The sequence below is a fragment of the Tyto alba genome, unplaced genomic scaffold (genome assembly GCF_018691265.1).
Source record: "Tyto alba isolate M040663 unplaced genomic scaffold, T.alba_DEE_v4.0 Super-Scaffold_16, whole genome shotgun sequence".
NCBI lineage: Eukaryota > Metazoa > Chordata > Aves > Strigiformes > Tytonidae > Tyto > Tyto alba.
This window is the reverse complement of record NW_024881278.1, coordinates 34278995-34292804: the sequence shown is the minus strand read 5'-3', so window position 1 is coordinate 34292804 and position 13810 is coordinate 34278995. Positions and strand designations below refer to the sequence as shown.

General features: G+C 49.8%; 1 protein-coding gene across 1 annotated transcript in view; it reads right to left on the bottom strand.

Annotated features, from left to right (window-relative positions):
- ACSS1 (acyl-CoA synthetase short chain family member 1) overlaps window positions 1-13810 on the bottom strand; it is a 45192-nt gene that overhangs the window by 17548 nt on the left and 13834 nt on the right. The window contains exons 3-5 of the mRNA XM_042789606.1: window positions 5720-5919; window positions 4137-4312; window positions 1637-1789 (exon numbers count right to left, since the gene is read on the bottom strand). Of these exons, the coding sequence (XP_042645540.1) occupies window positions 1637-1789; window positions 4137-4312; window positions 5720-5919 (529 nt within the window). The remainder of the gene's footprint in view (window positions 1-1636; window positions 1790-4136; window positions 4313-5719; window positions 5920-13810) is intronic.

Below are 13810 nucleotides of genomic sequence, written 5' to 3'. Positions count from 1 at the left end.
AGGCAGGCAAGGTCTGGACTGGCCATCCACGTGGGAGCAAGAGAGCACACGGGGCAAGTGGAGCCAGGCACGCCGGACACGGCAGCACAAAGGCCAGCCCAAGGCGAGGAGGCAAGTCGGAGGGACCAGCAGCAGGGCTTCTGGGCTTCCAACTGCTTTTGCAAACACCCAGGAGCTGCTCAGATTGGAGCGACAAAGCTACAGCCAAAGCCCAGAGCCCTGGGTACCTCAGGCTGCCTACTCCTGGCCGCCCACGTGGCAGAGCTGACCCTGAGCTGCAGGGAAGCTGCGGGCCCCCGAGGCTCAGACCCCTCACCAGTATCAACAGGTTTCCAGAAGAAAGCTGGAGAAACTGATAGGTGCTCACGAAACATTTTCTGAGAAATGTTCTTAGCTTCTCTACCGGTGTATCGCTTTCCAGATGCTACCCTCATCAAATTCAAAATAAAAAGCTTGGAGAACTCATTAGCTTGTCTTGGTCATGGAAAATGCTTCCCACTGTAAATCGAACAACTCTGCCATGTGGTGAAGAGGCCCTGGCTCGTAGGGCAGAGTCAGCTTTATGTTTTAGATGAAAGAAGCTGGATCAGAAGCGAAAGAAAACCCCCTGAGCGTGTGACAAGAGTGTCACACATGAATGTGCAAAGACCACAGAGGCCACACAGGTCAGCCCATCCCTCTACCTAGGAGAGCCAATTCTCGCCTCCCTTTTGCAAGTGCCTTTCTGTCCCAGGCTCTGACGTACTTCTAAAGGGACGGCAGCTGCACCCAGTGCCTCCCTGCATGCCTGCACCAGGGTGCAGGATCTACCTTCTGGACTAAGAAAGGGATGCCTAGGAGATTATGCTGTCTCAGAAAAGCTGACGTAACTGATACCCTTCATGCAGCGAAGTCTGACAACTGCACATCCAAATCTTCCAAAAATTCAACCATATCAGCCTAAAGAAATAAAACCTCCGCCTGAATTGTGTGTGATTACAAACAGGGTGATGCCACTAAAGCCAGATGGAGACCTTTCACCACAGTCCTCTCCACATTTCACTGTTACCTTTTCATATGCAGAATTCAGACCAGAAGCTTCAAGCAGCAGTGTCTTGATTTGGGTTTGTTTGTTTTTTTTTTTCATGAGAAATGGGGTTAAAACATTTAGCCTAGATCACATAAAAAGCAGTGCAAAGGTGCAACCACAGAGCATGAATGTAATTCTTGATCTTCAGACAAGTGCTATGCAAAGAGGTTGTTTTAAGAGTCCAGACCCTCTCTGAAAAAAGGCCAGCATCCCACTGCAAAATACTACAGTAATATCTACGTCACCGACGCCAGTAAGATAATAACCACAATCAACTCAGCTGCATCATCTTAACGTCCACAACTTCTGGCCTGCAACACTAGCACATTTTAAATGCAAAAGTAGCAGCACAGCAGTTTTCTTCCTTTCGTAACTCTAGGCTCTGGTTTGCGTAGTATTCTATGCCCCAGGAACAAATCCTGAAGATTAATTACGCGTTCTCAGATGCTTATCGGTTTGTTTACACCCAAAAAACAACCGGGCAGGGAACCCAGACTGGTCCAAGCCCCTCTCCTTAGCCCTGCTGGCAGGTACATGAACCTTTTCCAGAGGACGCAGCCGAGTTACCTTGTGCGTGAGAGCAGCGTACAGCAGGTATCCAGCCTGGCTGTGAACAATTCCTTTGGGTTTCCCAGTGCTGCCTGAGGTGTACAGCATGAAAAGCATGTCTTCGCTGTCCATGCTCTCTGGGGGGCATACAGAAGCTGCCTTGGCCATCTCCTAAGGAAAAAAAGGTGGTAATGACAGAAAGACTTTGGCTAGATGGAGCCAACCAACGCTCCGTCTGTGAGCACACCAGCAGTGTCCAGAGACAAGAAGCACCGTTGCTGTTGCCCCCACGCAAAGGCCCGTGGATGTGTCATGGGTTACACGTGCTCATCTAGTGGAAAGGTTCCTGGGGATGCCTGGCACCCAGCCTTTCCACCAAAACCTCGGCTAGGCACAGAAGTCAAGGGGAATCGGCCAGGTAAAATAACACTTCAAGAAAAAAACGGTGGGTTATAGCTTACATTTCAAGCCTTGGCAAGCTGCTGGTAGAAAACTGAACGGTGGCCACAAGCTGGAGCCACATTTGATAGCAGCAGCAAGGCTGACTGGATGCTATTTAGGACCTTCCGTTTTCTTCCAGAACTGCAGTGCTACAGTCAAACTGTGCAGTCGCCTCCCTTCCCAGCCCCGGCAGCGGCTGACTGCCCTGTCCATTCGATCCTCAAATTCTAATTGCTTCTCCCCATGAGAAGGGGAGTGCTTAACTCTCCTGCCTGTGTCACTCTCCTTATACTCCACTGAGTGGCCAGGTGGGTGACATCTCCTCTCTCCCACAGTCAGAACCACGGGAAGGAAGGATGCAGTGTCCTACTAGGTCAGAGCAAACTTTTGGTCTGGCTTGTGTGCCCAGTCCAACAGAGGAAGGGGAAATAATGTTCTTTGAAAGAGATGCTTGCGGTCACTGAACCCTGTAGCAGCAGAGGGCTTGTCTGCCCAGGCTGTCGATTCTCCAGGACAAGGCTGAACATTTTTCTTATCCGTGTACAAACCTGCCATAACCACTGTCTGTTCCAGGGGCTCAACACATGGCTGTACAAAAAGCCCAGCTGGCTTGCTTCTCTCCAGACCTGCGCTATCCTAGATGAACAATGATTCCTGCAAGAGTTATTAGGTGGTTCTTTGAAGGAATTTTTAGGCACTGCCTTTTTACAAGTATACACTGTAAACACACTGTATTAACAAGCGAACACTACCAACAGCAGGTCCAGTTGATTAAAAGTGTCTGACAAACAAATCCTAATAAAATACAAAGAGGTGATAGAGTCAGATGGAATTCTTAGCCTCTGAGTTACAGCACTCCTGCTCACCTCAGGTACTTATTGTGACATTTCAGCACTGCCAATTCAGGCTGACTTGCCAGTTTTTGAATCTAAGATGAAGTTCTAATATGCTCCGTCGTAACATGATCTTGAATTTTGCAATAAGCCATTGCACAAGAGCTGGAAAGCTCAACTGCTGAAAAGATCAGTAATGCCAGAGTTAACAGCATTAATGGTTTCATTCTTGTTATGTTTCAGACCCTACAACTGACAACGGGCTGAGCTCAGCTCTCGGACCACCAAAGCACCTCGGGCTGTGTGCAGGCTAAGGAAAATCACCACAGTGTGCTTTGTGGAGTAAGGAGGAGTAAGACAATTTCCAAATAAAACCTGCCTTCTCTGTTTAACTTACACTAGTAGTTGCTCCTATCTCATGTGACTAGCGCAGGGAATCCTGAATAATTATCTTGGCTGCAGTTGGGTGATTTCCAGGATTATTACGATGAGTAGTTTCTGTTTACTCTGCCGGCAAACTGATAAAACCACTTCTGCATTAGGCTACAGTCCCACGTGTGCCAGCTAAACACGTTAAAGCAACTGCTGTTTTCTTCCCCAGGAAGCACAGGTTCTAAACATTCCCAAACCATCACTGTCCTCCCATCATGGGGTAACCACAATACTGTCCATATTAAGCCTCCCCAGGAACTTGATTATTTCTGCACTGCCTTTCAGCAACGCCCAGTCTGGGAGTGCATATGACAAACCATAACAGAGTCCCTGAACAGAGTATAACAGCAGCAGCAATGGCATCCGGGCACCCAGGGTCTCAGGGTACACTCATTCCTTAAAGTTCTGCTCTGTTTGCAAGACTGCTAAAAGGGAGCACATTCCCCCCGCCCGTGCTGAGATGAATCAGACATATATTGAGCTGCTTCGACTCCCAACCCTAGCAGTCTGTAAACACAGACAATCCATTTGAGGATGAAGACTGCCTGGTCCTCCCTGGCTGCTGATGCCCAGCGTAGCCTGCAGCAGCTCAAAGGCCAAAGCCAAATACCAGAGCGTGCCTCACCTACCCATTCAGCAGGACCCTCAGGCACGTGTTCTGAACAGCCCTGCACCGGGTCTCTTGGCGACATCCGTGTTAGCTGCTCCCTACATTTATTAGCGCACCGTATTTCTCTCCCCCAGCACAGTAAACATCACATCCTACAAGAAACATCAGGGGAAAGAGTCAAGGTTTACCAACACCAACATACCTCCTCAAGCGGAATATCACGGTCTCCCATCTGGACCTTGTTATCTGTCCTCTGAGCCACAAAGACGTGTTTGATGCTTGGACAGTTCTTTACAGCTTCATCCACCGTCGCCTTCAGCTCTATGATTCGGCCTCCCCTGACTCCCTGGTTGTAGGTGATAACAGCCTTGCAGCCAGCTAAAAAGAGAAAGAATCAGCAGACATACCAACCTGTCTTCCAGGCTCGTATATGCACGCTACTTTCATTACTTCTGGGGATGACCTGTGGGACAACATGTGTGACAAATACACAGAACTTCTATCAGTCAAAACCAGTCAATGTCACTGACAACAACACTTTAAAACCTGAGACCCACTGAGCTTAGGGGTAGCTGGAACCTCCATAGGTTATCTAGTCCACCTCTCCCACGCCAGCTAAAGCACTTCTGACAGCTGTCAGTCCAATCTTCCTAAAACACTCCACCGGCAGCTATTCCACCCTCTCTCCACCAGCCCACTCCAATGCCTGTCAGGAACATGGGAAAGTCCTGCTCAGTATCTAGCCTAAGTATCACTCACTGCAATTTAAACGCCCCCATTCCTGCCTAGCAAAGCCAATCTGCAGAACCACTTCTTCCCACTTACCCGTGTTCCAGTGAATGCTGCTGCTTTAGCCTAACAGCTCATGCACTGAAACCTTAGTGAACAAGCACCTCTGCCCCTCTCTCATCCCCTCTGGAGGCATTACCCTGCTCTGAAGATGCACGCAGCCTTCTGAAACTCACCCATACCTCGAGGGGCAACCTCATGGAATCCACAGCACACAGCAGCACTCTGGCAGAGCACGTCAATTTGTACCACACTACATTATCACAGAGCCGTGGCCGCAGAGAAATGGCTCTTTAGCCCATCACCTCCACACAAATGGCCAAATGTGAGGGATAACTAAAACATGTACTTGCTCTCTGTAGATTACCTCCACTAAAACAGGAGGAAAAAAAAGCATGAAAAATGCTGTAAGACTTCTTCCCTCATACTAGTCAAAGAAACTGACGTGACTGCAAGGACACAGGCCACTTGCTATTTTGCTGTCGTGCTGGTAGTTTCAGCATTACTTTTTACCTAATCACACTACAAGCGCTAGGAACAGCTCTGCCTGTTGGTGCAACGGCAAACGGAGTGGGGGCAGGCTGCCAACACTTCCAGTGGTTTACATAAATCACTGTGCTGTACATAAATCACAGTATCACAATCAAGACCGCGGAATTAGCACTGTGCAGGAATATCAAAGGAACAGTGCAATTATACTGCGAAAGAACAAATCAGGCCCCATTCCTCAGTTCTGGTTTTCCCTCCAGCTTCACTGCTGCTTGGCAGCAACCCAGCGCAGACCGAATATTACGTAATTTATGAAGTATTTTAAGGCCAGACGATACTGCATCTACCACTATAGAAAAGTCTCTTCACATTACTTTCCAAAGGAGAGTGAACTGTCCCACCTGCTGAGAACGGACCTTTTCTCTTTCTGCCAAGAAAACACAGAACTGGGGCATGTCTTGGAGCACTGTCCAGAGGAGTCTGTTCCCCAGTCTTGCATCTACTTACAGTCCGTGATCCTCCCAGCCAAGGACTCTGCGCTGAATCCAGCGAAGACCACGGTGTGAACGGCGCCAATCCTGGCGCAAGCCAGCATGGCCGCCACAGACAGGGGAGACACGGACATATAGATGGCCACTTTGTCCCCTTTCTGTATCCCATATTTCTTCAGGGTGTTGGCAAGACGGCAAGTCAGATCCAGAAGTTCCCTGTGGCACAGAAGCAACATTGTCGTGTGACCGCACAGCCTGTTTTACACGGGGGAGCAAAAGAAGGATGAACTTGAACCCAGCAAGGCCTCGCAATCCCCTCTGGACCCTGTCATCTCAGCCGTACAGGGCACGCCAGCTCGTGCATCCTAAAGGAGGGTGGCCTGGGCTGTGGTGAGGGCCAGACTGCTCCTGCCATGGGGGAGAGAAGAAAAGGGGGGCAGAGAGCCACGCATGCTGCAGAAGAACGAGCGAGCAAGAACCACGGGCGCTGCCCAGAGCTGCCGGGCCCCGGTGAGGACAGAGCAAGCAGCAAGCCTGCTGCCTCCAGAAGGCAGTGTCCGTTTTAGCCATCCCTGGTGACTTGTTACCTACGGGGCCCCGTCAGAAGCTCCTGCAAACAGTAGTGGGATAAACACAAGATGAAATGGAAGCATTGTCCCAAGACTCCCAGCACCGTTTCTGTTGGGGAGATGCTGGAAGCGCCTCACAACTAGTAGCTTCTAGTTAAATTGCAAGGCTCAGCAATGCATTTGCATGCATAAGAAGGAAAAGGAGAAGTCCCAAGACACTTGTGCGAGTGGCAGATTTTACGAGACTCTTATCAAAGCTGGATCACCTGCAGCCCGGAGTCCCCCGTTATCGCCTCACCCTGCCGTGCCACAGAGCGCAACGGCCTCACAGAGCAGAGATACTGCTCCGAGTAAAACCACAACCACTCTTGCACAGAGAAACTCACGAACACCAAGAACAGGCAGAAAGGCTCTTTTCACAGGGCTCGCTGCCACAACATGTTGATTTAATAGCAGAAACGTTTCTCTAAGGAATTAATAAGCCGTTTCTGGGCTAGGACCTGCACGTACACTTATTCTGACACCTGCACAGGAGATAACAGGCTTGCAGGCATGCCTGGGAGCAAGATGCTGTCATGAACTGAACAGCTCTGTGTGCCTGCAGTGGAAGGGCTTTGAGAAGACGACAGAAAACTGCCGGGTGAGCGGCTCACACTGAGGAAGGAGGGCAGCGGAGCGACTCTTACCAGTGCCAGCCACCAGCTCAGAGCAGAAGACTCGCAGAGTCCACCAGGAATGAAAATTGTCCTCTGGGTTCGGGAACCTGCTGAGTACTGAGGCCCAGAGGAGAGAGGTATCTTCTACTCCCTGTCCTCCTCGCCTTCAACCTGTCACCTCTGAGCCCCTAGGGATCTGTAAGCTATGCCACCAGGGACTCCAAAAGCTGTGAACAAGCCAATGAATTTTGGGGGTCTGCATTCCGTAATATGCGGTACAGCATGAATCTACCCATGTAGTCTTAACTCCCAGAACTGGCCATAGCTGTGAAAAAACAAACACACACAGTTTTCAGCTGGTGGCTAAGCTGCAAATAACATGAAATATTGTTTACACCAATTTTTGATGGACCAGATTTTTTTTAAACCAAAGCAAGTTGGAAATAGGCAAAGCCCAAGTGCTCCATTTTGGAAATGTCATAACAAAACCATGGGCTGAGAATAACTTGGCACCTTACTTCTTTAGGAGAAAACTCCATCTGCACTTTGAGGGCAGTGAAGCGACTGAGCCGTAGAGAAAGTTTGAAGACAGATACAGCCACGGCTGCAGGGATACCGCTTCCCTGCCATTGTTTGGAACACAAGGAAAATGAGCCTTGAGTCCCAGCCACATGACTTTGTGTTATTTAAGACTATTCCTGTCCCGTCAAGTAAATAGGCCACTCCTGAAACACAGGAACCCGGAGAGGTGGCCAGACATGCTCAGCGCCTGCTCTCTCGCAGGAGCTGGCAAGAGCTGCCACCACAGAGACACCGCACCCAACGTTTCTTTTTGTCCCTTGTCCTAAAAGGTCACATTCTCTGGTCCAGAATTCATCCAGTGCGGAGAGAAAAATCTCAACATGTGTACCCAACGTTTCTTTTTGTCCCTTGTCCTAAAAGGTCACATTCTCTGGTCCAGAATTCATTCAATGCGGAGAGAAAAATCTCAATGTGTGTAAACAATAAAGCGCCAAAACAAAACTAAGCTGCTCAACTGCAGAGCACAAGAAGTGAAACAAGCCCTAGACAGGCAGCCGTGAGAAACCAAAACAAAACCCACTTATCTGCGGTGGAAAACACCCAAGTGCTTTCAGAGCTGCTGCCTCCTTCTCCTGAACAGAAATACCAGGCGAGCGCTGGCTAGGGCATCCTTTCTGAGCAACTCCTTGATCTCCTTGCTTATTCAGGACTTGGTGACTGTGATGGCAGAAGCTCTCATTGGTTTTTTTTATGATTAACCCAAATTAACATTTGCTTAATGAGCCTGTGTGAGCCAGCTGATAGACAGCAAGGACCAAGTCTGCATCCCTGGACCTATTTGCTTTGTCTTCCCCTCTGTGCTCTGACAGGCCAAGATAGGAAGGCTGTGCAGCACATGGGAGAACAGACAAAAAGACAAAGAGAAGGTGAAACCATGAACTCCAACAAAGAAATCCACAAATCCCTGAGCATCGGGTGTGCCCTCTGGCTCCTGTAGCAGCAACTCAAGCTTCCCCTCCAGTTCAAGAAAGGGAGCCAGCAGAAATGCTGTGTCAGGAATCCTTCAACTCCCTCGCTCCTTCACGCACGTTTTGCTAGCTAAGGGATTGGCAACTAGTACATGCCAGCAGGTCACACACTTCCAGTACTAACCTAGACATGCCTCAGGGTGGAAAGAGCACCCTGCAGGGTTGCTGCCCCCCAGGACTGGGTGGGACAGACCTAACTGAACTGAGCAGGGGGACACCGCGGCCATCACCCTCTCCCCCCGCTACTGCTGCCAAGCTTGGCATTGCGGTCCCTTCATCACCCAGGTTAGAAGAGCCAAGAGCAACTCCGGCCCCAAGCCCAGCACTGCCCCACATTGACAGCGAAGGGCAGAGGGTGGCCAGAGGCTCCGAGCAGACGTGCACTGCTTCTGCAAACCACAACAAGAGGGAGAAAGGCAAAATCCGAAGCGATGCTCACAGCATTCCCACCTGCCTGCACCCCAAATAATCTCAGTGCAGCCACCCAAGAAGAGAGTGCAGAGCAGAGGCAGGCAGGACCACCCCCGAGAGGGAGGAAGCTGTGGGGCACACAGGGGGTCTCGGGAGGATCCCAGCAGAGCCACTGGAGGAGCCTGGAATGTGCCACAAGGAGAGGAAGCGCCCAGCCCCTCCGAACACACAGCTGAGAAACTCCAAAGTCAATTCATGGCGCAACGGTCTGCAGATCCTCTGCAAAAGCAGATCGTAAGAGCTGAGAGCAAAGAAGAGAGGCAGCAGAAAGCCACTCCAGTGGGTAAAGTATCAGCGTGGAGCTGAGAAACAGGGAAGTTGGACCCAGGAGGTGAGGCCATTTGCGCTAGAGGAAGAACTATATATATATAGCACGTGCTTTTAAAACAAAGCAAGCCAGGGAAATGGTAGGCACATTAATGAACATAGGCAGGGAAGGGGAAAAATGATGACACACAAGGGAGATTCTGGACTTGCTTTCAGAAAATGTTCTTTCAACTGCAAACGCGGACAGGTCCAACCCATTCACTGTACTGCAGGTGTGAGGGGAGATAGCTGCTGAACGTGGTTTTCACGTGAATTTGCCCGTCCCAACCCTGCACCTCCAAAACCAGAGAGAAGCAACATCTCACCCCAGCGCATGCCTGCTCACAGTGGAGGTAACACACTGACAGGCTTTAAATACCATGCACAAGAGCTCTGCAGAAGGCCAGCTCAAAACACGAGCAGGGACAGGCTGGGCTGCACATCAATCCCCCCCTTCATGTTCATCATGACCACCCCATCACAGAGCTGCCTTTGGGTTTGCTCTCCTGACCCTCACTCTGATGATTTTGGCCAGCTTTGGAGTAAGCTCTTCATGTAGCTAGTTCAGGTCACGAGCTGCTGGAAAACCATCTCCTTCCAGGGACAGAACCGTCTGCTCCTGTTGTTTCCCTGTAGCCCTGTAACACAGCACTGCCGTGGCAAGCAACGTGCCACAGGCTTCGTACTGAGTTTGTAAGGTCTTGGCAATGCAGCTTGTGATGCTCGCTCTGTCCAGGATCTTCCTGACATACCTGCAGCCTTGATCCACCTGGTTTACTTGTAACAGCAATTCTTCTAACTGATCGGGTAACTATGGCTTTTTTTTTTTTTTTTTTTTCCTGCTTATCTTTTTTCTGCTACCGTCATGGGTTTACAACCGTAACATAATGAGGTAGTATAAAAAAATACAGGCCTTATATGATAAGAGGCCTTTAGAAGTGGAGGCACAGGACGTGACATGAAGGAGAACAGGAGTGGGACAACAAGAGATGGAGCACAGGCTGGCACTGGCGGCCCCATGCTGTGAACGACCAGTAAAAGAAATGTGGACCTGACAAGAGGACAAAAGTGTCAGTGGTAACCAACAGGCCTTCCTTCTTTCGGTAATAATTAGACCTTCACTAATAAGACTAGAATGTTAAGGGTTCGGTTATATTGAGAATAAACTCTTGGGTCTCTCTGTGTAAGGTGTGCTCCCTTTTTGCCCTTGAACAAGAATTTGAGCGTTAACACTGTTCTCTTCTGAAGGGTGCTCACCACCCTTTATGCAGGTATTTCCTCGACTATCCCAGCATCACCTCTAAGCACAAGACCTGCAAGGCTGGCCCTCCAGCACATCACTGTTCAGGCCAGTATTTCTGTTTTATCTAACAGACACACTTCTCTATCTTTACAGCGTCTCTGTTCAGAAAGTACCAGACCACGTTTCTCCCAGATCCTTCCACAGATACAGTGGTGCCTCTGTTTCCAAAGCCCATCACTCAATGTCTGGAACGACTCCTGTAAAACCCATCACCAACACTTGGCATTTCGCTGATGTACTTTACGGACGCCTGGCAGAAACATTTTTCCAAGAAGTCCGATGCTATCTTTCGCCACAGCAAGGCAGCCTGCAGCTTTCTAAACAAAGTAAGCCAGTTCTTTTTACATCCAAAAAGGCTGCATCAAGACCTTCATTGGGAAGCAGACTTCTGCAGTGTGTTTCTAGACATTTTCATAATATATTCGATGCCATGTATCAGCTTTGACAGTGCCTGTTTAGGAGGCTCAGCACAAGCCATGTTCTCTGCTGTCTCAGCACTACAGCCGGGTTGAGTATTTCTTGCAGCGACCAGTTTATCTCCTGGAACCACAGTTTGGATCAGGATGAAACAATTTGAAAAATCAGGTCAAATGCCCCAAACAGGTTAGTGTAAAACAAAACAAAAAACCCCGAAGAAACCCAGATCTGGGCATCTCTCATATCTCACCTCCTAGCTGCTGCTCTACATCAATCACTGACGAGCAGCGGAGTTCAAAGCCTGCCTCTATACCTCTGTGATCATCGTGCCGTGGGTACTGTCGATTGAGATGTGGGTCCAAGTCCCCTGGGACTTCACACCCATCTCTTCTTCCTGGGTCAGTGTTCTGGCCACGAGGATAATGCACGAGCCTATTGCACTAATGTACTGCAGCTTCTGTGACAGTGCCTCGGTTTAACCCTCCATTTCCCTCACCTTTTGCTAAATAGAGAAAACATGTGTTTCCTTTTTTCACCAAAAGGAAGACTCAACAGTTTCTCCACTTTAGTGAGAATAACTGAAAAAACATAAAGCTCAATGTGAGGATTTTTGGCTGTAGGTTCAATTGCTAAGCCAAGCCCAATTGTCCAGCCTTCCTGCAGACATCCTGAACCCAAGGCAAGGAAAACCCCTTGTGACCTTTTTCAAGTGAGAAAGTGAAAAGTCCCTCAGCTGCCTTGGAGGGGGAAAGCCAAAAGCCTGGCCAAGATGCACTTGCAACTTCAACTTAGGAAGCCAACACTGGAAAGAAGGAGAAGCGTTTGCTGTCAACGAGCATTGCACAGCCTGCTGAGCACCCACTCGCCTTCCAGCTGTGGTCTGCACTGTGTTCTCTAATATCATTTCAGCCATTTCAGCTCAAGCCGAGGAACCACCATCTGTTGGTTTATTAAAGGCATCGATGTGATGTGGCTAACAAAGATGTCCAACCACTTCTCTCCCACCAACCTAGGACCCCACGAAAAGCTACCTAGGACCCTAACTTCTGACTCCTCAGCTTCTGCTTTCCTCTCCCTACTTTGTATCTTGCATTTTGAACATTCCATCTGCCTGCAGCGTTTTCTGCACCAGAGTGAGATTCTTCATAAATGAAAAGCCTTCCATGGAGACCCAGCCTGCAACCCACTGCCAAAACAGGTTAGCTCGCACCCACTGCTGCCTGCTCCTTTGCACAGCTCCCTTTGGCAATACCCATCGGATTTTGCAGTGCTAGGAAACACTGACTCACAGGTGGCTCAACTGTAGAGACAGTGGTAAACAAGGGAACAGGAGAGAGAATAAATAACCCCCGTGTTGGACAGGGGGAGGTCTGGCATAACTTTAGCTGCCGTCCTTACCATCCCCTGTTGCTGAGCTTAGAGAGGCTGCAACCCAACAGCTCCAGCCACCAATCTGCCTGCTTATATAAGGCACTTGATAATATAGTGCCCTTTAAAACCCAGGCTCAGCAGTGCATTGGGGAATTCCTCTGCAAGGTTTCAAAGCTCCTGGGCCCTGACAGCATCCACAGTGCTGGACAAAACACTCCCAGCCACACTGGATCCTTCTGCCAATAAATTCAGCTGGCTGCTGAGAGCAGCACGCTCCTGTGGGTTAACTGCTGCTTCACCACTGCCCTACCAATGAGTTTATGCTGGTTTAGCTCCAGAGAGCCAGACCTCTTGATAACAGACTGCCATGAGCTGTCGCCACTTTGATGACTGCAGCCACCAAATCCCGGGAGGGTTGCGTGCCCTGTTGTCACAAAGCAGTAAAAAAGCAAATCTCCTGCCTTCTCATCCAAAACTGGAGATAATTTGACACTTAGCTGAATTTCTACTTGATAAAAATAAAACTCAGAGTGGGGAAAAAGCACAAGAGGAGTCAGGGAACTTTTTTTTTCCTGAAGGGCTGAGTTGCATCAGCTGGAGAGACAGGACAAAATTCATCAGTGAAAAAGGTCATCACAACTGAGCTTGTAAGGGCAGTGATCACCATCCAACCAAAACTGAAATGTCTCACCCGTGGCTTCGTATATCTTTGCCAATAAGGAGACCTTTGGATTCCTCTCCTAGCACAGAGCACTTGAACTCAGCTGCATAAACACAACCCACCTCGCTGACACGCGTGCGTAGGGATGTCGCTGGCGTCCAGCGGCTCTTTCCCTGCTGCAAGCTCGGCACTGAGCGGGGCACCAGAGGCAAACTGAGGCTCTTACTTCTCCCAGCGATGATGAAGCTGGGGCAGCACTTCCCACGGTAGCTGTGTTTCTTGCCAGCGCACGGCAGAGGCCCCGCAGATCCAGGCTCTCCCCTTCCTCGGGGAGGAGGAAGCCTGTTCCAGCCCTTTTCCTGCCCGGCCACCTGCTTCCTCCACAGGCTGTGACGGGAACCGGCGCTCAGCTGCTTCTCCCCCGCCGCAGCTCCCCAGAGGAGAAGGGAGAGCCCCCGCACCAGCATCCAAGTCTTTCCTTGTGCAACCCAGGACTTACCTAGAAGCAGCAGCAGCCCACAGTACCAAGCTTTGCAAAGTAGCTTACTGCAAAAACCCAGTGCGCTGTACTTCTCTGCACGTAAGCCCTGGACACATCCCAGCTGAGATCCCAGGATGTTCCTCAAAGCCGACCCATAAGGCAGTGGCTAAATTAAAGTCTCCACCTCCCTAGCACACGACTTTAACGCCACTGCCCCATTAACAGCACATCCAGATCCTAAGGAAAGGGGCCTGTCTCCTCCGCCACTAACACTAGAGCTTGGCTCCTCCTGATATCCAGCATCCCTCTCATTCCCTCTCTA